Here is a 20,434-nt window from a genome sequence, read left to right on the forward strand (position 1 = left end):
CTGGCTTGGGACGAGGGGCCCCAGGCGCCCCCGAATGGGTTCCAGCGTTGCTGAGTGGCTCTGGTTCTGTTGTCGGAGACCTGAGCCCCAGGCTGGAATGGGGGGTGGGGTGGCAGGTAGAGCCCCCTCCCCCACCCAGTGGCAGAACCTGGAGGGGCTGGACAGGTGAATGGACAGGTGAAGCGTTGACTAAGAAGGAAGTCTGATCCTGGACCTCTAGGCCGGAGGGCAGGGACATTCCTCAACAGAGGTGAAGGGCTGGGGGGACGTGTGTGTGTGTGTGTGTGTGTGTGTGTGTGTGTGTGTCTGTGTTCAGCAAACACCCACCCCTGCCGGTGGCTGCAGTAGGAGAGGTATGACTGAAGCAGGGCCAGGTGGTAAAAGGTCTTCACTGACAGGCTAAGGAGTTTGGAGTCATTTAGGGTCCTGGGGTACTGGGTACAGGGTACTGGGGAGCCACAGAAGGGCTGTGGGCAAAGCAGGACAGCATCAGATTGAAGTATCAGAAAGCTACTGTGTGAATAGGAGTGGAGGGGACGAAACTGGAGACCCTGAGCCTGGAGCGGGGCCCAGGTGAGAGAGGGTGGGGTGTCGGGGAGGAGGCTGGTGTATGAGACAGGAGGCCAAGCTGTGGGACTGACGGGTTGGGGGAGGGGGAGGAAAGAGGGAACCATCCAGAACAAGGCCCAGGGCTCAGGGATGGTCCCTCAGACAGGGACACGGTCCCTCAGATAAGGAGCACTTTAGGGGAGAAGATGCTGGTGTCAGATTAGAAGCTTGGACACCGAAACATATAGACATGTCTTGAGTGCTTTACAAGCCTTAGCTGATCCTAATGATATACGTTTTAATAGCTCCATTTTATGAAAGAGAAAATCAAGACACAAAGAAGTTGAACAAATGCCTACGGTCACCCAGCTGGGTGCCAGATACAGGCTTACCGCCCACCCCCACCTCCCCCCCACCCCCCAGCAGTCTGGTTCTAGAGCCAAGCTCCCAGTGCCCGGGAGACGCCCACGGGTGGTGCACTGCATTCCCATGTGGACCACAGGGAGGGGTGACATGACCTGGGGAGGGTATGGGGGTGAATGAGGGCCTGGGAGGAGTCCTGAGGGCCCAAAGGGCATGAGGAGAGAGAGAGGGAGTGGGGAAGAGACAGAAGAGGGTGTTCAGGGAGGAGGAAGGGACCCTGAGAAGTCCGGAAAAGGGAGACAGAGGAAGCCCTCAGCGTGGCCACAGAGAGGTCACTAAGAACCCTGACAGGACAGCCGTGGTGGGAGGGAAACCCCAAATGCCAGGGCGCTAGGCAAAGGGTGCACACCGTGAGTGTAAATTCTTGCCGTGTCTGGCCATGTTTGGTGGGAATGAAGAGAAAGCACGACCAGGCAGGGACCTGAGGGAGGCCAGCTTTAAAGGGGAAGGGGCTAGGATACATCAAGGGTCTGTGACAACTGGAGGGCACAGCCGATGAGGGAGAGTCTGGAGGCCTCGGTGGGGAGCTTAGATCCTGAGTGGGGAAGGGTCCCCGGGAGCCGAGGCCCAGCCCTGATGGGAGCTGAGGACCCTGGGACCTAGTCCCAAGAAGCAGCCGGGTATCTGGGGTGGAGGCTCTGAACCCATGAGCCGGGAGAGGGGACAGGGAGGGGCCTCCCTGGGTGGGGCCCCCGGTGGTGGCTGGGGCAGTCAAACCAGCCCGACAGGAAAGGATCGCCAAGATGTGGAGGCACTCTGGTGGATGTGAAGGTGGCCAGCAGGGGGCAGATGGGTAGCAATCGTTGTGCTCTCTTAGGGCGACCCCAGGGAGGTCTGGTGGGAGTGTTTCCCCCAGAACTGGCAGAGTCCCCAGCAGAGGGGTCTTGCTCAGAGGCCCTAGGGAATTCGGAATGGCTAGGGCAGGCCCCTTCCCATCCCGCCCACCGCAAGGCTTCCCTGACTCTCTTCAGACCAGGGGTGGCCTGTGTCTCTCCTGAACACAGACTCTCCGCAGGGCAGGCTCAAGTCCCCTTTCTTCCTCCTTGGGGGCCTCTTTTCCTGCACCCTCTCCACCCTCCCCTGTCCCCCGTCCCTCCCCAACCCACCCCCCTACACGCACAGAGGAAACGGAACACAAGCCTACCTCTGGATTATTTTATTCACATGGCTTGGCAAGATACAGGCAGTCCAGCCAGTGAGCCGGGCAGGAGGCCTCCCCGGCCCTCTCCCCGTCAGTCACCCACCTCCCGGCCCTCTGAGGGTTAGTGCTAGTTATGTCACACACAAAACGAGGACGAGGCAGGGATGGGAAGATGGGAGGGAACTCTCCCTCAGCCCCTGGGGCTTCAGATGACAGCCTGCGCCCCCTCCATCCTGGCAGGGCCTGGAGCCCCTGTCTCCGAAAACCCTACGCTGGGCAGCCGGACCCGGAATCCACCCTCCTCCCGGTCCCCGCTCCCACTCCGGGTCTTGGGGCTTAGGGACACCCGGGGGAAGCGGAACTTAGGTGACTTCTCCCCGCCAGGGGACTTGGGGGCTGCGTCGCCCTCCTGTCCCCGAGAGGCCTTGGAAGGGGTGGCCAGGCCCACGCGGGGCAGGCGGACTCGGACTCTGCCTCGGCGCCCGGGGGCCCCTTCCCCGCCGCCCTCCTCCTCCTCCTCCTCGGGGCTGGGGGAGCCTTCCCCAGTGACTGCCTCGCTCTGGCTGAAGCCCACGCGGGGCAGCCTGAGTTTTGGGCTCTTGGTCTTTTCACCCTCTTCCACGCCCTCCTTGGCCCGAACCAGGCCGAACCGGGGCAGCCGCACCTTGAGCTTGTGTCCAGCATCCCCCTCGCCCTCTGCCACCTGGTACTCGGCGTGGCTGCCCACAGCAGGTGGCGAGAGCTCCACGTCGGGCAGCGAGAGGCGGAAGGTGCGCTCGGCCCCTGGGGGCTGGTCTCCAGGCCCCTCTTCCCCAGCTTCGGCCCTGGCCCCCAGTGTGGGCATCTTCAGCCTCAAGCCACCCTCGCCGGTGGCTGCCTCCCCAACCTGCGCCTCCCGGCTCAGCCCCACGTCCAGCTCAAGCTGGGGCACCGTCACAGCAGGCATCTTGAAGATGCCCTCACCTACCAACAGCTCACCACCTGCCACCTGGGCTCCAGGCAGAGACAAGGTCACCTGAGGCACCTGGACCCTGTAGCCTGCTGTGCCCTCTGCTGAAGGGGCTGCACCCTTGACCTGCTGCCCGGGGGTGGCACCCAGGCCGGCCTCCCCGAGGCCGGGCAGCTCCACCTGGGGCAGGGAGATACCCAGGGGCATCCTCAGCCCCCCTTCCTGGCCCTCGGCACCTGCCTGCCTGGTCGTGGATACTTGCAGGCCTGGTAGCCGAACTCCACTGACGGCCACTGCCCCCTCGGCGCCCCCGTCCTCCTGGGCCCCCAGGGTGACCAGCTCCACTTCGGGGATCTTAAGCTGGCCAGCCAGGGACTCTGGCTTTTCTCCGGGGCTGCCACGCCCGCCCTGGATCTCAGCTTCCTTCCCTCGAGCCAGCCCAAAGGAGGGCATCTTCAGCTTGGACGCCTTCACCTTCCTGTCCCAACCCCAGCCCTTGCCCTCCAACTCAGCACCCCCTGACACTGCTTCTCCCACCTCAGTGTCCCGGCCTTTGACCCCAAACTTGGGCAGGGCAAACCTGGGCCCCTTGAGCTTGACATCAGCCCCGGCCACCTCCACCTTGCCCGTGGGCAGATGGGCATCCAGGCTGAGCTGCGGGATGGACAGATCGAGGGCGGGCAGGAGGCCTGCCTCCCCTGCCCCTTTGGCCTCGGCCTCAGTCCCCGCTCGGGCCTTGGGGAGCGAGATGGCAAACTTGGACACCTTCAGCTTGGTGGCTCGCCCAGCCCCCTCAGCCTCCGCCTTGGCCACTTTGGGCCCCGAGAGTCCAAACTTGGGCAAAGAGAACTTGGAGGAGGGCTTGGCTTTCATCTCCATCGCCTCTAGCCGCCCTTCCTCCACTTCCACCGTGGGCAGCTGTGGAGTGACGATTTCAACGGAGGGCATCCGGAAGGCCACTTCCCCGACCCCCGCTGCCCCGGGGCTCTCTGCCCGTTCCACCTTGCCCGCTTCGGCTGCTGGGACCTGCCCCTCCAGGCTGAGGGCCCTCGGCAGGTCTAGCTCCACCGAGGGCAGTGAGAGAGAGGGGACACCCACCCGAGCCTCGGCGCCCGCCTCTGGCTGCAAACAGGGGAGCATTACCAGCTTCCCTGGGGCCTCAGCCCTGGCCTCGTCTGGCTTGCCTCGTGGTGGGGACTCTGCCCTCCCTAGCTTGGGCATGGTCATCTTGGGCATTTTGAAGCCAAATTCCACCGCCTCTGCCTGCTCAGCTTTCAGCCGTACCTCCGGAGCCTTGGGCAGCTTCACCTCGGGTGCCTTTGGAAGATGCACATCTGGGACCTTCGGCACCTGCACTTCCGGCAGCCGCATCTCGGACACCTTTGGCAGCTGCACCTCTGGCAGGTGGACATCAGGCACGGCCATCTCCGGCACCTTGGGGAGTTTTATCTCGGGGAGTTTCACGTCAGGGACTTTCATCTCTGAGACCTTGGGCAGCTGCACCTCTGGGAGTCGCACCTCGGGCACGGCCATCTCGGGCACCTTCGGGAGTTTCATCTCTGAGACCTTGGGCAGCTGCACCTCTGGGAGTCGCACCTCGGGCACGGCCATCTCGGGCATCTTCGGGAGCTTCACTTCTGGGAGCTTCATCTCCGGGACTTTCGGGAGCTGTACTTCTGGGAGCTGCACCTCGGGCACCGCCATCTCGGGCACCTTCGGGAGTTTCATCTCGGGCACCTTCGGGAGCTTCATCTCTGGGACTTTCGGGAGCTGCACCTCTGGGAGTCGCACCTCCGGCACGGCCATCTCAGACACCTTCGGGAGCTTCATCTCGGGGAGCTTCATCTCGGGGACTTTCGGCAGCTGCACCTCTGGAAGCCGCACCTCGGGCACGGCCATCTCTGGCACCTTCGGGAGCTTTATCTCTGACACTTTGGGGAGCTCCACCTCAGGGAGCTGCACGGCTGGAAGGGCTGCCTCGGGCACCTTCGGGAGCTTGACGTCAGGAGCCTTGGGGAGCTTCACCTCCGGCCCCTTGGGCATTTTGACCTCAGGGGCCGAGACCCCAATGCCAAAGGAGGGCATCTTGATGGTGGGCAGCTTCAGCTTGCTCTCGACAGCAGCTTCAGCGGCAGCGGGCCGGGGCTCCAGGAGAGAAAGCCCAAAGGTGGGCATTCGAAGTCTGGGCCCCTTCACCCTGGCCTCGGGGCTGGCCTTGGCCACCTTGGCCTCAGCAACTTCCTTCGCTCGAGCCCCAAAGCGGGGGAAACTGAGGCGGGGCATCTTCAGGGCCACCTCAGGTGCCTCTCCTCGGGCCTCCACCTCCACACCCGGCAAGGCCAGGTCCACCCCTACGGTGGGCGCTGCCACGTCCAGGGTGGGCACCGTCACCACCACAGCCCCTTCCCGGGTCTCCAGGCAGGGCAGCGTGGGCAGAGCGGGGAGCGAGGGCAAGGCGGGCAGCTCCACCTGGGGGACCTGGATCCCTAGGGCTGCGGGCTCCACAGGAGGTGGGGCTGGGGCGCCTAGTCCAAGGCTTGGCAGGTGGAGGGCCACCTCTCCCAGCCCCTTGGGGGCTGAGACCTGGGGGACACCCACCTCGGCGCCAGGCAGCCGGGGCCCAACCAGCTCCACCTGGGGGGCTGTGAAACGGGCTCCTGCTGCCACCTCAGCCTCCACTTTGGCTTTCCTTGGGGGAGGAGCGGCGGCGGCCAGCCGGGCTGCCTGGGCCTCTTCCGCCACTTCCCGGACGCGCAGCCGAGGCAGCTGGAGGCGCCGGCGGGCGGGGGCAGCTGGGACAGGACCCTTGACAGCCTCAGCTTTGAGGCCCCGACGTAGACGGGAGAACTTGGGAAAGGAGAATTCGACGTCAACAGGGGCCAGCTCTGCAGGGGCCCCCAGGGCCCCGGGTACCACCATCTTCTTCTTCTTCACAGGGGACAGACTCTGGATGTTCTGGGGAGAGAGGAGAGATGCGGGAGGCGGTGGGACAGTGGGAGGCTCGGGGTAGACGGGGGGATCCCCATCTGGCATTACACCAGGCTGGGGATGTGTCGGACGAAGCATCTCGTCCCCAAATCACCATCCCCACTTCCTTCCTGTCATTTCACCATTACTGGCCCCCTAAGGCAGACTTTCATTTAGCATCTGACAATGAGTCAACAGGAGTGTGGGAACTGGGACCCAAGACTTCTAGGTCCTCATCCAGGATTCTCCCCAATACCTTCATTCTAGAAATGGGGAAACTGAGGCCCAGAAAGGGAAAGAAACTTGTCCAGGGTCACTCAGCAGTAAGTGAGCAGCACTCAGGTTTGAACCTGGCCTCCCTGGTTTGGAGTCCCTTCGGTTCAGGACCTCCGGCATGCCTAGAGCTGCCTCCTCTCCAAAGTGGGTGAAGGTCTGAGATGGGCGGGTCTCCCTCCCCAGGGAGGAGTTTAGGAGTGGGGAACAGGAGGCAGAAGGTGGGATTAGAGTTGGGTTAGTGACAAGACAGAGGGCAAGGCTGGCCCAGGGTGTGGAAGAGTGGGGCTCACGGCGCAGAGACTGGATCGCTGGGGCAGTCCAGAGCCGGGACCGGGCTAAGCACGCGTACCAGCTTGGCCACCTTGGCCCGTGGGCCCTTGATCTCGTAGCCAGCCACGGTCCCAGGCCGCAGCGCCAGGTCCCCGGTGGGCACAGTGCGCTTCAGGCAGAAGGAGACCTTGTAAGGTTCGGCACATTGCAGCAGGCGTAGTGCATCCTCGTACTTGAAGTTCTCGAAGAACACTCTGGCGCTGAGCAGCTGGTCCCCTGCAGGTGAGGCGGGAGATGGGCAGGGCGTGGGCTGGGCATCCGCTTGGCTCCATCCAGGCCTGGTCCCACCCACTTCCCTGGAGCTAGCGAGGCCCAGCCCCAAACCTTGGCCCCGCCTATCCTGCCCACCCGCAGCCCAGAATTGAGAAGCAAAGTTCCTCCCAGTTTAAGGTGCAGACACTCAAGCGTGAAGCCCCGCCCCATGGCCTTAGCTCCGCCCCCCAGCAAATCCACACCCATTCAAACCACGCCCGTTGCTTTCCACTTCCCTCTCCCATTCTCACCTTTTAGACACTCGACTTTGTTCCCTTTACTGAGAGAACAGGATCAGAAAAGAACTTCTAGAAACTCCCACCCCCTTACTCACCCCCCCCCCCCCCACCTAACCCTGTGGTAATTTACTCCACCTGTCTTCACTTCTCCCCCAGGTCAATCTTTCCACCACATTTTCAGGGACATCCTTGAGCAATTCTCCCCTCTCTCCCCACATCATCATTTTGTCCCTCTCTTGTATGTTATTCTCATCAGCACACCATTACTTTTCCCGTAAGAAAAGTTGTCTTGACCTCACTCCTGGAGCTCCTGCTCCACATATCTGTTCGCCTTAATGGCAAATGCATTGAGTTATCCAGCTGCATTGTTTCCACATCTCCAGTCACACTTCTGACACCCCCTTCCAGAACCTTGAGCTGCTCCTCTCAAGGTCCCATATCTCTGTGTAGCTAAGTCCAATGGGCAAGTCCCAGACTTCATCTGAGTGGACCTCACAACCTTCGACCTAACTTGACTCTCTCCCTTTCATCCACTTGTTTGGCTTGGCCTCCACGGTGCCACATACCCTCTACGAGACAGGCCCCCCTGTGCCATACACCCTCTAGAACCTCCCTGGAGGTTCCTTCTCAGACTCCTGAGATGGCACCTTCCCATCTCCCGAATCTCTTAAAGACACAGTGTCCCGGGGCACCTGGGTGGTGCAGTCGGTTAAGCGTCCGACTTCAGCCAGGTCACGATCTCACGGTCCGTGAGTTCGAGCCCCACGTCGGGCTCTGGGCTGATGGCTCAGAGCCTGGAGCCTGTTTCCGATTCTGTGTCTCCCTCTCTCTCTGCCCCTCCCCCGTTCATGCTCTGTCTCTCTCTGTCCCAAAAATAAATAAACGTTGAAAAAAAAAATTTTTAATTAAAAAAAAAAAAAAAAAGACACACTGTCCCAGAGCTCAGGCTTGGGACCTCTTCTCATCTCTATCTACATGCTACACGTACCTCTTTAGGAAGCTCATCCAGATTCAGGAGTTTAAAGAACAGAAATGGGCTGACAATTCTCAAGTGTATGTCTCCAGCCCAGCACTCTCCCCTCCATCCAGGACTCATATACCCATTTACCCCTCCACATCTTCACCTTGGTATCCTATAGATACCCCTCACTTTACAGATCCAAACTGCAAATGTGGTCTTACCCCAAGCAAGCTCCAGCCCCAGTGTTCCCCATCTGTGGAACTGCCAACTCCATCCTCAGGTCAAGAATCCCTGGACACATCTTTGACCCCTCTCTTTTCATCATACCCCATATCCAGCCCTGAAGGCTCCTCTCCTTCAAAATACATCCATAATCCAAACCTTTCTCTTCAACTCCATTATCACTGTTTTGGTCCTCAGCATCACCATCTTTTACCTGGATAATCAGAGTAGCCTCTTTATTTTATTTTATTTTATTTTATTTTATTTTATTTTAGTAAACCTCTGTACCCAATGTGGAGCTCAAACTCATGACCCTGAGATCAAGAGTCGCATGTTGTACCAACTGAGCCAGCAGGTGCCCCGGAGTAGCTTCTTTGTTGGGCTCCCTGCTCCCCACCCTGCTGCCTTCAGCCTACTGCTACCACAGCATGCTATTCAACACAGCCAATCATGTTCCTCCTCCACTCACAACCCTCCCAGATTAAAAGCCAAAATCACCACCATGGTCTATATAGCCCTCTAAAAACTGCCCTTTCCTTACTTCTCTGGCCTCCTTTCTTACTCTCCTCTTCTCTAACTCTATTCCATCCACACTGGCTTCCTTGCTTTTCCTCCATCAAGTTAGGCACACCCCAACCTTGGGATGTCTGCACTGGCCGTTCTGTCTGCATGGAATGCTCCTCCAGATGGCCACAGAGCTCACTCCCCGTCCTCCACCAGGCCTTTTCTCCCTTCCTGGCTCACCCTATTTAAAAAGACAACTGTCGGGGCGCCTGGGTGGCTCAGTCGGTTAAGCGTCCGACTTCAGCTCAGGTCACCATCTCATGGTCCGTGAGTTCGAGCCCCACGTCGGGCTCTGGGCTGATGGCTCAGGGCCTGGAGCCTGCTTCCGATTCTGTGTCTCCCTCTCTCTGACTCTCCCCCGTTCATGCTCTCTCTCTGTCTCAAAAATAAATAAACATTAAAAAAAATTAAAAAACAAATAAATAAAAAGACAACTGTCCTGCAGCACCTGGGTGGCACCTGGGTCAGTTGAGCATCCAACTCTTAATTTGGGTTCAGGTCATGATCCCAGGGTCTTGGGATCAAGCCCCGCGTCAGGGTCCATGCTGAGTGCAGAGCCTGCTTAAGATTCTTTCTCTCTCTCTCTCTCTCTCTCTCTCTCGCTCTCGCTCTCGCTCTCTCGCTCTCTTGCTCTCTCCCCCTCCCTCTGCTCCTCTCCCCTGCTGGCTCTCTCACGTGCTCTCTCTCTCTCTAAAAGAGAAAAGAAAAAAATATATAACTGTCCTCCTGGCACCCATAGCACATATTGCCTTCTAACTTACTATGTATTTTACAAACTTTGCTCAAATATGTCTCTCCCTACTAGAAGGTAAGCTCCTTAAGTGCAGAGAGTTTTGTTCACTGCAGTAGCCCAAGCCCCTAGAATAATATCTGGAAATAGCAAGCACTTAGTAAATAGTTGTTGCATGAATATACCACATCAGCCTCATCCATGTCACCTAAAACATCCCTTACTTACTAAGCTCCCCTCCACACCCGTCCAAGTTGTTAACTCCACCTCTTTTCTCCAGTCCCAACAACAAAAATAATAACTAGTGCTTACATGGTGCTATGTGCCACTTAGCGCTGTTTTCAAATACTGACTCATTTAATCCGAGTCATAGCCCTATGAGGTGAGTACTAAAATCATTCCCACTTTCGAGATGAAAAAAACCAAGGCACAAAAATTCACAAGCTACTAAACTTCAGATCTGGGAGTCAAACCGACACAACGAACCTCCAGAGCCCGCTCCGAGCCACTGCAAGGCCTACACACAAAGCCCCACCCCAAGCCCTTCTCCCCGCCTCCTGGCCGCCAGCCACGCCCCGGACCAAGGGCCCACTCCTAACCCCGTCCCCTCAGGGATGTCCCGCCCCATGCATCCGCCCCGCCCACCTTCCTGCAGGCTGAGGCTCCTGGCCGCGGGGGAATCCTCCCGAAGCTCGCGGACAAAGATTCCCTCCTTGCCGCCACCTGCTACGTTGATGCCGCTGACCCCGGTCTGCGCCTCCGTCTCCACGATGATCTCCACCAACTCCGCCCGCCTCAGCTCCTGCGGAGGACGGCGAGGCATCGCATGGGGCGCTATGAACGGACCTCACCCAGAGCCCGGCATCGCGCTTAAAAACGGCTCTTAAACGCGTCCTCGAGTTACAAGCCCCTAGGCGCGGCTCAGGCCGGCCATGCGGTCCCACCCACTCCGGCATCTTCCCTTTAAGGAAGCGCGAGGGCCGCCTGATCTCTCGGAACCGCTGCAAGGCTCAACGGTTCCGTCCACTTTTTGGCCGGGAGGAGCCCTGTGGCCGCCGTCGAAAGGGGCGGGGTTAGGGGCGGGGTTATGGAGGAGGGGCGGTGTAGGTAGGCCCGAGGGAACCTGAGATGTGAGTAAGAGGCGAGCCTGGTAGGGCGGGGCTGTGCCCTCGGGGGGCGGGGCCAGTTCGGGGCGGGACTAGGGGTTTGGCGCCTAGTCAGACTGCACGCGCGGACAGCCACAGAGGAGGGGCCAAAAATCTGAGAGGGGTGTGGCTAGAGAGTCATACTTGGAAGTAAGGCGGCGACCCATAGTCTAAGGGTGGGATTGAGGTATGGGAAGGGGCTTTAATCAGAGCAGAACAAGGGGTGGTGTGAGAAGGGGATTCTGGGGAAAGGGCTGGACGTCTTAAGTGGTGCAGGACGGAGGAGTGAGGGTGGGACTGGGCTCTTGGAGGCTTGAATGTATGTGAGAGTGTTCCCTTTTGTGGACTCTGTGACCCCAAGACCTGCATAACGCCTTTGGGAGAGGGAATCAAGTGATGGGGGAGGGGGGGGTGCGTGGGTAATGAGCGGTGGACTAGCAGACGTGGCATTCCTGGTATTCACTGTAAATGGTGCTGCCCTGGCCCCGGCCCAGTGACGCACTCCGGGATTCACTTCCCGGCTTAGAAAAGGCAGTGACTCTCACCTCAGTTCCACAACCATCTTAGAACTCAATCTGCTGTGTGTCTCTAGGCAAGAACTTTGCCCTCTCTGGGCCCATTTCCCTACTGTAGAGTTAGGTAACATGGGTGTACCGGAAGGAGTCTCTGTGAGCTGAGCCCTGAAGCAACAGGGACCTGAGAGATACTCTAATGGGCAAGGGCATCGAGGCTGGTATAGTCGGGTTGAGCATAGGGCTTGGAGAGGGGAAAGCAAGTCTGGGCCCAGCAGTGGTCCCGGGACTAGAGAGCTGGGAGGAACGTGTTGTAACGGCAGCAGGGAATGGCATGCCCATCACCACCACCCTGAGGGCCTGGGCTAAGCATTCTATGCCCACCATCTCATTTCAGCCTCCCACAGCTTGGACAGACTCAAAGGAGGACACCAAGTAAAGAGAAGCAAAGTGATTCGCCTAATGCCGCACGGCAAGTTAAGCGGCTGGGCCTGAACCCCAGGTCTGTGACCTCAGAGCCCATAGGCTGGCCTGGAGGCAGTGGCCCTGCCCTTAACTCCCTGCCGGCCACCCCTCAGCTTCAGCTTGGCTCCTGTAAAAGCGGACCCGCTCTGTGCCTAGCATCCCCTGGAAGCAGTTGGTACCAGTCCTCTATCTCCTTAACAGTGACCACAGCTAACATTCAGGTAGGCTTCCTGGATGCCAGGCCCTGTGCACATGGCTCAAGAGTGAGTCCTCAACACCCTTAGAGGTGGGGACCATTGTCCCATTTCACCAATGGGGAAGCAGGGCTTGAATGGTCAGGTCTCCTGTTTAGAGCTAAACGGGTAAGGTTGGGACTTAAGCCCATGGGCTCAAAGCTCATGCATTTAACAACCCCTCTACCATCCTGCCTACTTGTCTTTAGCCCGTTATTACTATAACTCCATGATCCCCAGATGAATGAGCTCCTCTGACTCTTAGTCTGTCCCAGGCACTGTGCTAAGTGCTTTACATATGCTAATTTTTCCCCCTCACAGCGACCTATAAAATAGGCGCTGTTGCTATTTCTATTTCACAGATGGGGAGACTGAGGCACAGAGAAATCAGGAAGTGTCCGTCTTCCAGCTGCCTTAGCCTGTGCAGCCCCACCACCAGGCCCCATAAGTCCCCCTTGGAACTCACCTCAGCACTCCGGCTCCTGGCCTCCATGGCGCTGCTGGGAGTCACCTGGGCCCCAGGCTCCTGCTTCCTCTCTCCCTTCTGCTGCAGGACCAGCTTCAGTTCTGCATGGAGCAGCTGCCTCTGAGCCTGTGGGGGGCAGGGGTGGAGGCTTGAGGCCGGGAAGGGATGAGAGAAGGAGGCTGGGCATGGAGGGAGAGGTCAAGATTGGTATCAGAAGGAGAGCAGGGCCCCCCACCCCTGCCCTCTCACCGCTGCCTGAGCACAGGCACCCCCTCCTAACAGGAGCCCAGCCTGGGGTACTGCGCAGTCGTCTGCGGGGCTCGCGCCCTTCCTCTGGGGTCTTGCTGCCTGCCGGGAAGAGACCAGGGCATGAGGCTCCAAGCAGGCCAGGGAGGGACAGGGAGGGGCATGTGGCACCGGCCAATGCTCACCTCAGGATCACCTCCAGCTCCTTGGGCCTCCTGGGTCCGGGGCTCTAAGAAGAAGAAGGTGAGCATTACCATCGGCTGACCCCACCAATTGCTTCCTACGTGTCTGCCCCTTCCTGCGTGCTGTCAATATTCTATCCCCATAGCGCAGGCAGGGAGACTGAGGCTTAGAAGACCTTTTTACAGCAAACAGTAAAGCCAGAGCTGACTCCTAGGACTGTCCGACAGCAGAGCCACTCCACCAAACACCGGGGCTGAGCGAGGGAGCCACATTCAGTATAAACCCATCCTAACCACTCCCACGTACTCCCTGTGGGCAAATCACTTCATCTCTCTGTGCCTCAGCTTCCTCGTCTAGAAAATGGGGGAGAAGGAGAGCACCTACTTTGTCAAATACGTTAGCAAATATAAAATGCCAGGTACACGGAGGGGCTTCAGAAGCACTTACTATCATTGTTACTAAGAACTTCCCGTGGTCCCGATCTCGTGTCAGATGTCCCACAGGGGTCATTGCACATAAACCTCAGAACACTCTTGTGAGGTCAAGACAATCGTTGAGCCCATTAACGGAAAAGACACCTGAGGCTGAGAGAAGGGAAGCCATGCACGGATGGTCACAAATGGCTAAGCCAGGACTTGAACTTATCTGAGAGTTCCAGACTCTTATACGGATGATAATAACCAATGGGTGTTGGAGTGGTTACTCTTCATCAGCCCTGTGCTCCTCACTGCAGAAAACCCTAGCCTCTCAGAGAGGCCAAGAACCTTGCATAAGGTCACACAGCACAGTGAGAAGGCGGCAGAACTGGGATTCCCATGCAGATTCCCCAACAGACCTTTCTGGGGAGTGGATGCTGTCTCTCTACCCCTCCTCATGCCAACGCTGGCCTTGTCCTCCCAGCCCCCACCTGGCATGCCAACCCGCCAACCCCCACTCTACAGGGAAAGGTCAGGCCTCACGCGGCACATTCCCTCAAACAATGGCCCATCTGCTGGGCCCAGTCACATTCCGCCCCCTGCCCACCCACCCCCAGCCACACAATGGCTCTTCATAGCCCACCACTGGCCAAGATAGAGGACACAGAGACCCCTCAATGCTCCAGCTGTACCCACTCCACTGGCAGGCACCCCACAGTAGCAGAGGGCTCCTCTCTGGTGCTCCTAGGAGTCCTGGTCTCCATGGCCTTCCCCAGGCTCCCCTCTGAGCCCTCAGCTCCCACATCTGTGGCATTTCCTCTGAACTGGACCCAGGGCTGGCACCCATAAGTCTCAAAATCACCCTGAATGCGGTGGCTGTTTTAGAGTTGGAAACTGAGGCTCAGCGTGGGGAAGTGACCTGTCTGGGGTCACACAGCCAAGACCCTGCCCTTGACCCCCAACTCTGTAACTGAACTCGTATTGGTGGCTCTGAGCACTGGAGGAGCCCAAGCAGCAAAACAACTGGGGAGGGCATGGGGATTGAGGGTGCCCCGAAACGGGCATTTTTAGAAGGACCTCTCTGGTGCCAACTCTGGGCTGGGCAGGCACTTTACAGATGTGGCCTCAGTACCCCCATTTTACTTACGAGAAAGTTAGGGTTAAGATATCACAGTGACAGGATATGACGGTAACAGACAACTTGGGTCTGCAAGACTGAGTCCCTGACACAACATAGCATCCTGAGCTGGAGGTGGGAGAGCCTGGTACGTGTAGGAGGTGGTAGAGATGGAGGGGAGGCTCTCCTGGACCGCAAGCTCCTGGTTTCAGGCCAGGGCAGCGAGGGTCACACCCAGAGGCTGGCACAGGAAGCTTAGCTGGGGCAGGAGCAAGAGAGAGTGCCCTCCTTCCTCATCCCTGCCTGGGACAGCCGCCCAACCCAGGTTATATTTAGCCTAACTGTGCCCTTCCTGAGCCACATACCCAGGTCCTGGCATGGGGTGGGGGTGGCTTCGGAAGGAAACCCCGTCCACCCCGGGCACTCTCTGTTCCCAGCCCTACCCATCCCATTAGGCAGGGGAGGGGAGGGAGGGGGGTTCCTGGGGGTCCCTGACTGTGTTAGGGGAAGATCTATTGGGGTTCCCCCGGTGAATCAAGTCCAGGCAGGGCCTCCCAGGTGCCAAGAGCCATTCTTGAGTGGTTCCTTTGGCACTCCCCTGGTACATTCCTGAGCTTCTAGAATTCTCGGAGTCCCTATTTCTTGAGCACTTACTATGTGCAAAGATCCTTCCCTACCTTGGCTCATTAAATCCTCACAATACCTCCCGGAGGAAGGTGCCACTTAGATTCCCATTTACGATGCCGCCAATGCCCTTCAGAGTGGCTGGGGTGAGTGCCTGTCATTTGGGCCCTGGGCCCTTCAGCTGAGCTGGGCCTGCTGAGGAAACCCCTAGATTTGCCCCTCTGTACCCTCTTCTCCCCATGGCTGGTGCCAACCCCATTTAGGAGCTCTGCTTACCCAGAGCCTCAGCTTCCCTAACTGCCAGTGATCTGGTGCCCTCAGCAGTGGGAGTGAGGAGTTGACCAGACTCATCCTGGCCCCTAGACCATCTGTGAGGCAGAGGGGGAGGCGTGCTGGCAGGGGCCTCCCAGCTCCCTCAGTTAGTCCCCACTCTAACATTTCTCAGGTTTGAATACTTGGGCAAAGTATTTCACCTCCCAGGGCCTCAGTTTCCTCATCTGTGAGATGGAGCCACTAAGAGTGGCTTTGAGGATTCACAAAATAACAGCAGGTGCTTAGAATATTCCAGGTATAGAGTAAGTGCTCAGGCAGTATACACTAGTCTTTGACAGCAGTTGGAGGGTGGGCTGTGCATCTCAAGTGTCTCGTATCCAGGTTTTGCTAACCAGTGGCCCCACTTTCTCTCTTAGCCAAGGGGAACTCTGGGTGAGGGACAAAACCCAGCTCAGGCACCTGCCTCCTACCAACGGGATCAGTGCTGCCTCCCCAGCGCCCTATTCCAAGCACCAAAAAGCCTGCTCCATCCCAGGCATCCTGCCCAGCTCTTTGTAAGCAGCAATTCATTTACTCTCCATCAGCCCATTTCACAGATGGAAAAGCAGAGGTACAAAGGGTGCAGCATCTTGCCCAAGACTGCATAGCCAGAAAGAGGGGAACATTGAGATTCGAACCCAGGGTCTGGCTCCAAAGTCTGTGCCTTTAACTCCTACACCACACTGCCTCCTGAGCCCAGGTACCCTCCCAGTATTTGCCAGCACCTGCCAGCACCTCCCAGGACCCTGGGTCTCATTCCCTTGGCTTCTCAGCCTGGCCAAGGATCGGGTTAGACAGGCTGATCTCTTACCCCTAAGCCTCCAGACACCTCGAGAGCTCCCAGTCCGTCTGCTCAGCCTCAGCCCCAGGCTGGGGGGGAAAAGGAATGGGGAGGGGGAGGAGGGAGAGACCCCAGCCATTGGCTGCTGAGGCATGACATCACCAGGGAGTGGGTGGTGGGGAAACAAACATCCCTGCTCCCCCCCCCCCCCCCACACACACACCAGCTACATCCACAGGCAAGGGGGTGGGGAGCCATAAGACGGCTCAGACAGGCTGTGCGCCCTGGACTGAGCCGAGACCTTCACCAGGAGCCTTGTTCCAGGGACTTGGACGTTGCTCCCGCCACTCGGAGGCTGATCACCCGACAGGCATTATTTCCTGGTTCCAGACCCGGGCTTGGCCCCACTGGTTCCAGGGGCCCCTAAAATAAACTCCTCCTAGTCCTTCTCCCGGTCAGTTTGGGTTCAGATCCCAGTCTAGTCACCTCCTGGCTGTGCCACGGCATCTTTCCGGGCCCCCTTTTCCTTGTCTCTAAAACAGGGGTGATAAAAAGCGCCCACCTCATGGGGTTGTTGTGAAGATGAGATGCGTTCAAAGAGGCTAAAAACTTGAAAAAGTGCCTGGCACAGAGTGAGTGCTCCTTATGAGAATTTTGCATTATGAGTCACACAAATTAGGGGGCCGGCTAGACTTGTTGGGGGAGGGGCTTTTGGCCTGAGCACAGGGGAACCCCACTTCTCTGTTTAATGGAGTTTCTGTGCCGGGGGGACACCCATCATGTGCTAAAGAATGTGCTGGGCACCCAGAGCTCTGTTCCCAGAATCCAGGGTACACGGGGAACACATTAGGCCCAGAGACCCTGCAACTCTCTTCTGTCCCCTTCATAAAACGGACAAGGAGGCTCAGAGAGGGTAAGTGAAACCCAAAGTCACCCATAGCAAGTAATTGGTAGCCCCGGGATTTGAACCCCGACCTGCCCAACTCCCAAACCAAGGCCCCCAGGCCTCACCCTGATCCCTCAGCCCCCGGCCCCAGCCTGCCCTGACTCACCAGACCCCGGGGGGCGGCACAGAGAGCACAAGTACCCCCACATGCCCCTTGCACCCACCCGGCCGCTGGCTCCGATGCTCCGGGCTCTCTGAGCCCAGGCCTGGGGCCAGGGCTGGGATGAAACTGGGGATTACCCCCAAAATGCATGTCAGCAGCTTCTGTCCCATTGTCTGGCCAGGCACGGCCACCAGGCCTTCCCCTCAGTTGTCAACCTTGCCCCTCACACCAGCCCCCTGGCCCCTCTGTGGACCTGTACCCCTCCCCGCCACACCGAGAGCTTGGGGCCTACTTCCCTGAGGGCATGGGGACCCGGCACAAGTTGGCAGGATCCCAGAATTCTAGGGGCCTCCCCCCTTCTCTCCAAAATGCCCCCTGCCCACTCTCAGCCGCCAGGGAAGGCAGGAATGTGCTGAGCTCTGGGAAATGCCATCCAGGCCTGGCAGCCACCAAGGGTTGGGGTGTGGCCAGAACCCTTCTCCTGGGAAGGGAGGAAGGAATGGGGCTGCTGATGGTCCTGAGGAGTCCCTCACCCCAGTGCATTCCCTCTCTCTCTCTCTCTCTCTCTCTCTCTCACTGATTCATTCAACCATTCACCTGTTCGTTTATTCATTCAACAAACATTCACAAGCCCTTGCCAGCAGCCTCTTTGCTGGGCATTGGAGATACCGACAGACTTACATTTACCATGTATCATGGGGTGGGGGTGGGGGGCAGGCTCAGGAAAGGATTCCTGGAAGGCGTGACCTCTGAAGTCAAACTGGATGGTGGAGAAGCGGGGAGTCAGGTAAAAGTGTAGGAAGGGGCTTCCAGGGAGAGGGGACAAATGCAGGCAAAGTGTACCAGAGGGGAGAAAGGGAGCAGTCTTTATCCAATGTCAGCAGTTAGTGAGTCCAGCCCTACGCTGGATGGTGCCGGGGACACAGTGTGACTGAGATAGCCCGGGCTTGCTTTCACAAAGTTCACAGTCCAACAGGGACACAGACCCAGCATGGCCCAGGGTTGGGGTGAGAGAGTCACAGGGAAAAAGGTCAGGGCCTTGACGGGGGAGCCCAGGAAAGGTCCCTTGCTCCAGCTTAGCAAGGGAGGTCAGGGAAGGCTTCCTGGAGGAGGGGACATGTGAACTGAGACTTGGATGACCTACAGGAGCTAGGCAAGAGAAGAGGGAGGGGAAGTTTTATGGGCAGAGGGAACAGCCTGTGAGGAGGATCTGAATCCAGAGAGAGGTCAGCACACGTGAAATTTCTAGGAGCTGACAACTATGTCCTTCCTTGTTCATGGCTGTGTCCCCGGGCCAAACATGCCCCTTATATCTCCTCCTCACGTATACATTCATTCAGCAGCTGTTCACAGATACCTCTTCGGTATCCAACCCTGGGCTCGGCGGTGCTTAGGACACAGCAGTGACCCTGATTTTGCCCTCACAAGACTCCCAGTGTGTGTGTGTCGGGGGGGGGGGGGGGGGGGGGAGGTGGGTATGAGGGCCGACATTAAAGAAGTGATCAGTGAAATGAGCTAAGCACTATGAGGGACAGATCTAGGTCTATAAGAGGGGCCTGGCACTCTGGTACTACCAGAAAGGGCAGGGAGAGCTTCCTGGAGGAAGTGACATTTGAACTCGCACCTGAAGGATATGTAGGAGCGAGTTCGTGGAGGGGCACCTGGGGGGCTCAGTTGGTTGAGTGTCCGACTTCAGCTCAGGTCATGACCTTGCAGTTTGTGAGTTTGAGCCCCGTGTCAGGCTCTGTGCTGACAGCCCAGAGCCTGGATGGAGCCTGCTAAGGATTCTGTGTCTCCCTCTCTCTCTGCCCCTCCCCCACTCACACTCTGTTTCTCTCTCTCTCTCTCTCTCTCTAAAAACTAAATAAAATAAAAAAAAAAAAGTTCACGGAAGGCTGCTGGGTAGGTGGTGGGTCAGTGAGAGTGGGTTCCAAGCAGAGGGACAGCCTGTGCAAGGGGCCCCTTGGAGAAATCGGGGAATGTAAAAGAGGCAGGGGAAGCTGAGGAAGCTTCCTTTTCTAGTTTGCCGTGTTTTGTCATGAACAGTGTGTCTGTGTGTCTTTGTACCTCTCTGTTCCTCTCTTTGTCTCTATCCTCATTCCTCGTCTCTGTCCCTCTCTCTGTCTCTCTCTGTGTCTCTCAATTTCCCTCACCCCAGGGGGTGTGGCCACGGGAAGTTGAGTTTAGGGGGTGGCACCAGTGTCCCGGTTCCGGCCAAGGCCACCTCAGTAAACACAGGATATCCTGTGCGGCTGGGGAAAGAGGTGGAAGCTTGTCCTCAGGGACCACCCTCTCCGATCCACTCCGAGCCAAGTGGTAGCTGGGTGCCCAGCAACACAGCCAATATCTCTCCCTCACTCACATCACCTCTGCCTGCTCCTGCCTCCCACCCTCCCTATTAAGCCCAGTCCCACGGGCCTCGAGACCCAGATGCCTTCTCCTGGGTGTCCCCCCACCAGCCCCTCTCACCCACTGTGTCCCTCTCTGGCCTCAGCGTCAACCCCAGACCTGCTTGTCCCCCCAGTCACCATCCCAAGGCAGCCCCAACTGTCCCCGTGGGTCTCCTGGTTAGAGCCCTGGGCCTTGTGTGAGGCCCCTGCCCCATTGAGGCTCATCAATCCCGGAGCCTGTCCTCTTGGTTTTCAAACCCCTCTCCCCTTCCTCCCAACCATCCTGCCACGGATGTGATGTCCCTTCCCAGCTTCCCCTCGGGGTTCCCGGCCTTCAGTCTCACCTCTGTACCACTGCGTCCACATGGCAGCCAGAGGGATTCCTTCACTTCGTGATTCCCTAGTACCTTAGCAGTAAAGTCCCTCACCCAGTGTCCCTTGCGCCCTGGCCCCCTGCAGACCCCTCCAGCCCCATCACTTACCTCACTGCTTCTCCCTCTTTCCAGCCAAACCCAGAGCTTCCAGATCCTAGAAAAAGTTTTAGGGTCCCTCAGGGGCTAGCCGTTGCTTATACTGTTCCCTCTGCCTACAACACCCCCCCCCCCCATCCACCTCGGGACAACAGCCCTTGGAGGTAGGCTGTTACTGTTCCAGTTTACAGATGAGCATAGAGATGTGAAGTCCCTTGCTTAGGGTCACAGAGCCACAGGATGGCAAAGCAGAGAGGTTCAAATGCAGGTGATCTGGCTTTTCAGCACAACCTCTGCTCAATGGCTTATTGCATCAATAATCATCGACTTAAGCATAATTAGATTTCTGGGGGCACCTAGGTGGTTCAGTCGGTTGAGCGTCAGACTTCGGCTTGGGTCATGATCTCGTGGTTCGTGAGTTC

At 58.1% G+C, this 20,434-nt stretch overlaps 1 protein-coding gene and 1 long non-coding RNA gene across 5 annotated transcripts; one reads left to right on the plus strand and one right to left on the minus strand.

Moving 5' to 3' along the window:
* The first annotated feature begins 105 nt into the window (after nt 1–105).
* On the plus strand, nt 106–16,552 carry LOC147573605 (uncharacterized). The gene is made up of 4 exons (XR_015244871.1): nt 106–250; nt 11,658–11,946; nt 15,700–15,837; nt 16,428–16,552. It is a non-coding gene; the product is annotated as an uncharacterized LOC147573605 (long non-coding RNA).
* Nucleotides 2,114–16,181, minus strand: PRX (periaxin). 4 transcript variants are annotated; one of them, XM_086689781.1, is made up of 7 exons: nt 16,134–16,181; nt 12,856–12,899; nt 12,674–12,772; nt 12,425–12,550; nt 10,249–10,405; nt 6,655–6,851; nt 2,114–6,017 (listed from the first exon to the last, which is right to left on the minus strand). In XM_086689781.1, the coding sequence occupies exons 4-7, from the start codon at nt 12,449–12,451 to the stop codon at nt 2,319–2,321; spliced, it is 4,080 nt and encodes a 1,359-aa protein (XP_086545907.1). In that variant the 5' UTR covers nt 12,452–12,550; nt 12,674–12,772; nt 12,856–12,899; nt 16,134–16,181; the 3' UTR covers nt 2,114–2,318. The 4 variants fall into 4 exon arrangements, with proteins under 4 accessions (XP_086545907.1, XP_086545906.1, XP_086545905.1 ...); XM_086689780.1 differs by having other exon boundaries at nt 12,674–12,768; nt 16,134–16,149; XM_086689779.1 differs by lacking the exon at nt 16,134–16,181 and adding an exon at nt 13,301–13,621.
* Nucleotides 16,553–20,434: the final 3,882 nt, after the last annotated feature.

The sequence above is a fragment of the Puma concolor genome, chromosome E2 (assembly GCF_028749965.1).
Source record: "Puma concolor isolate L17-30 chromosome E2, mPumCon1.1.hap2, whole genome shotgun sequence".
NCBI lineage: Eukaryota > Metazoa > Chordata > Mammalia > Carnivora > Felidae > Puma > Puma concolor.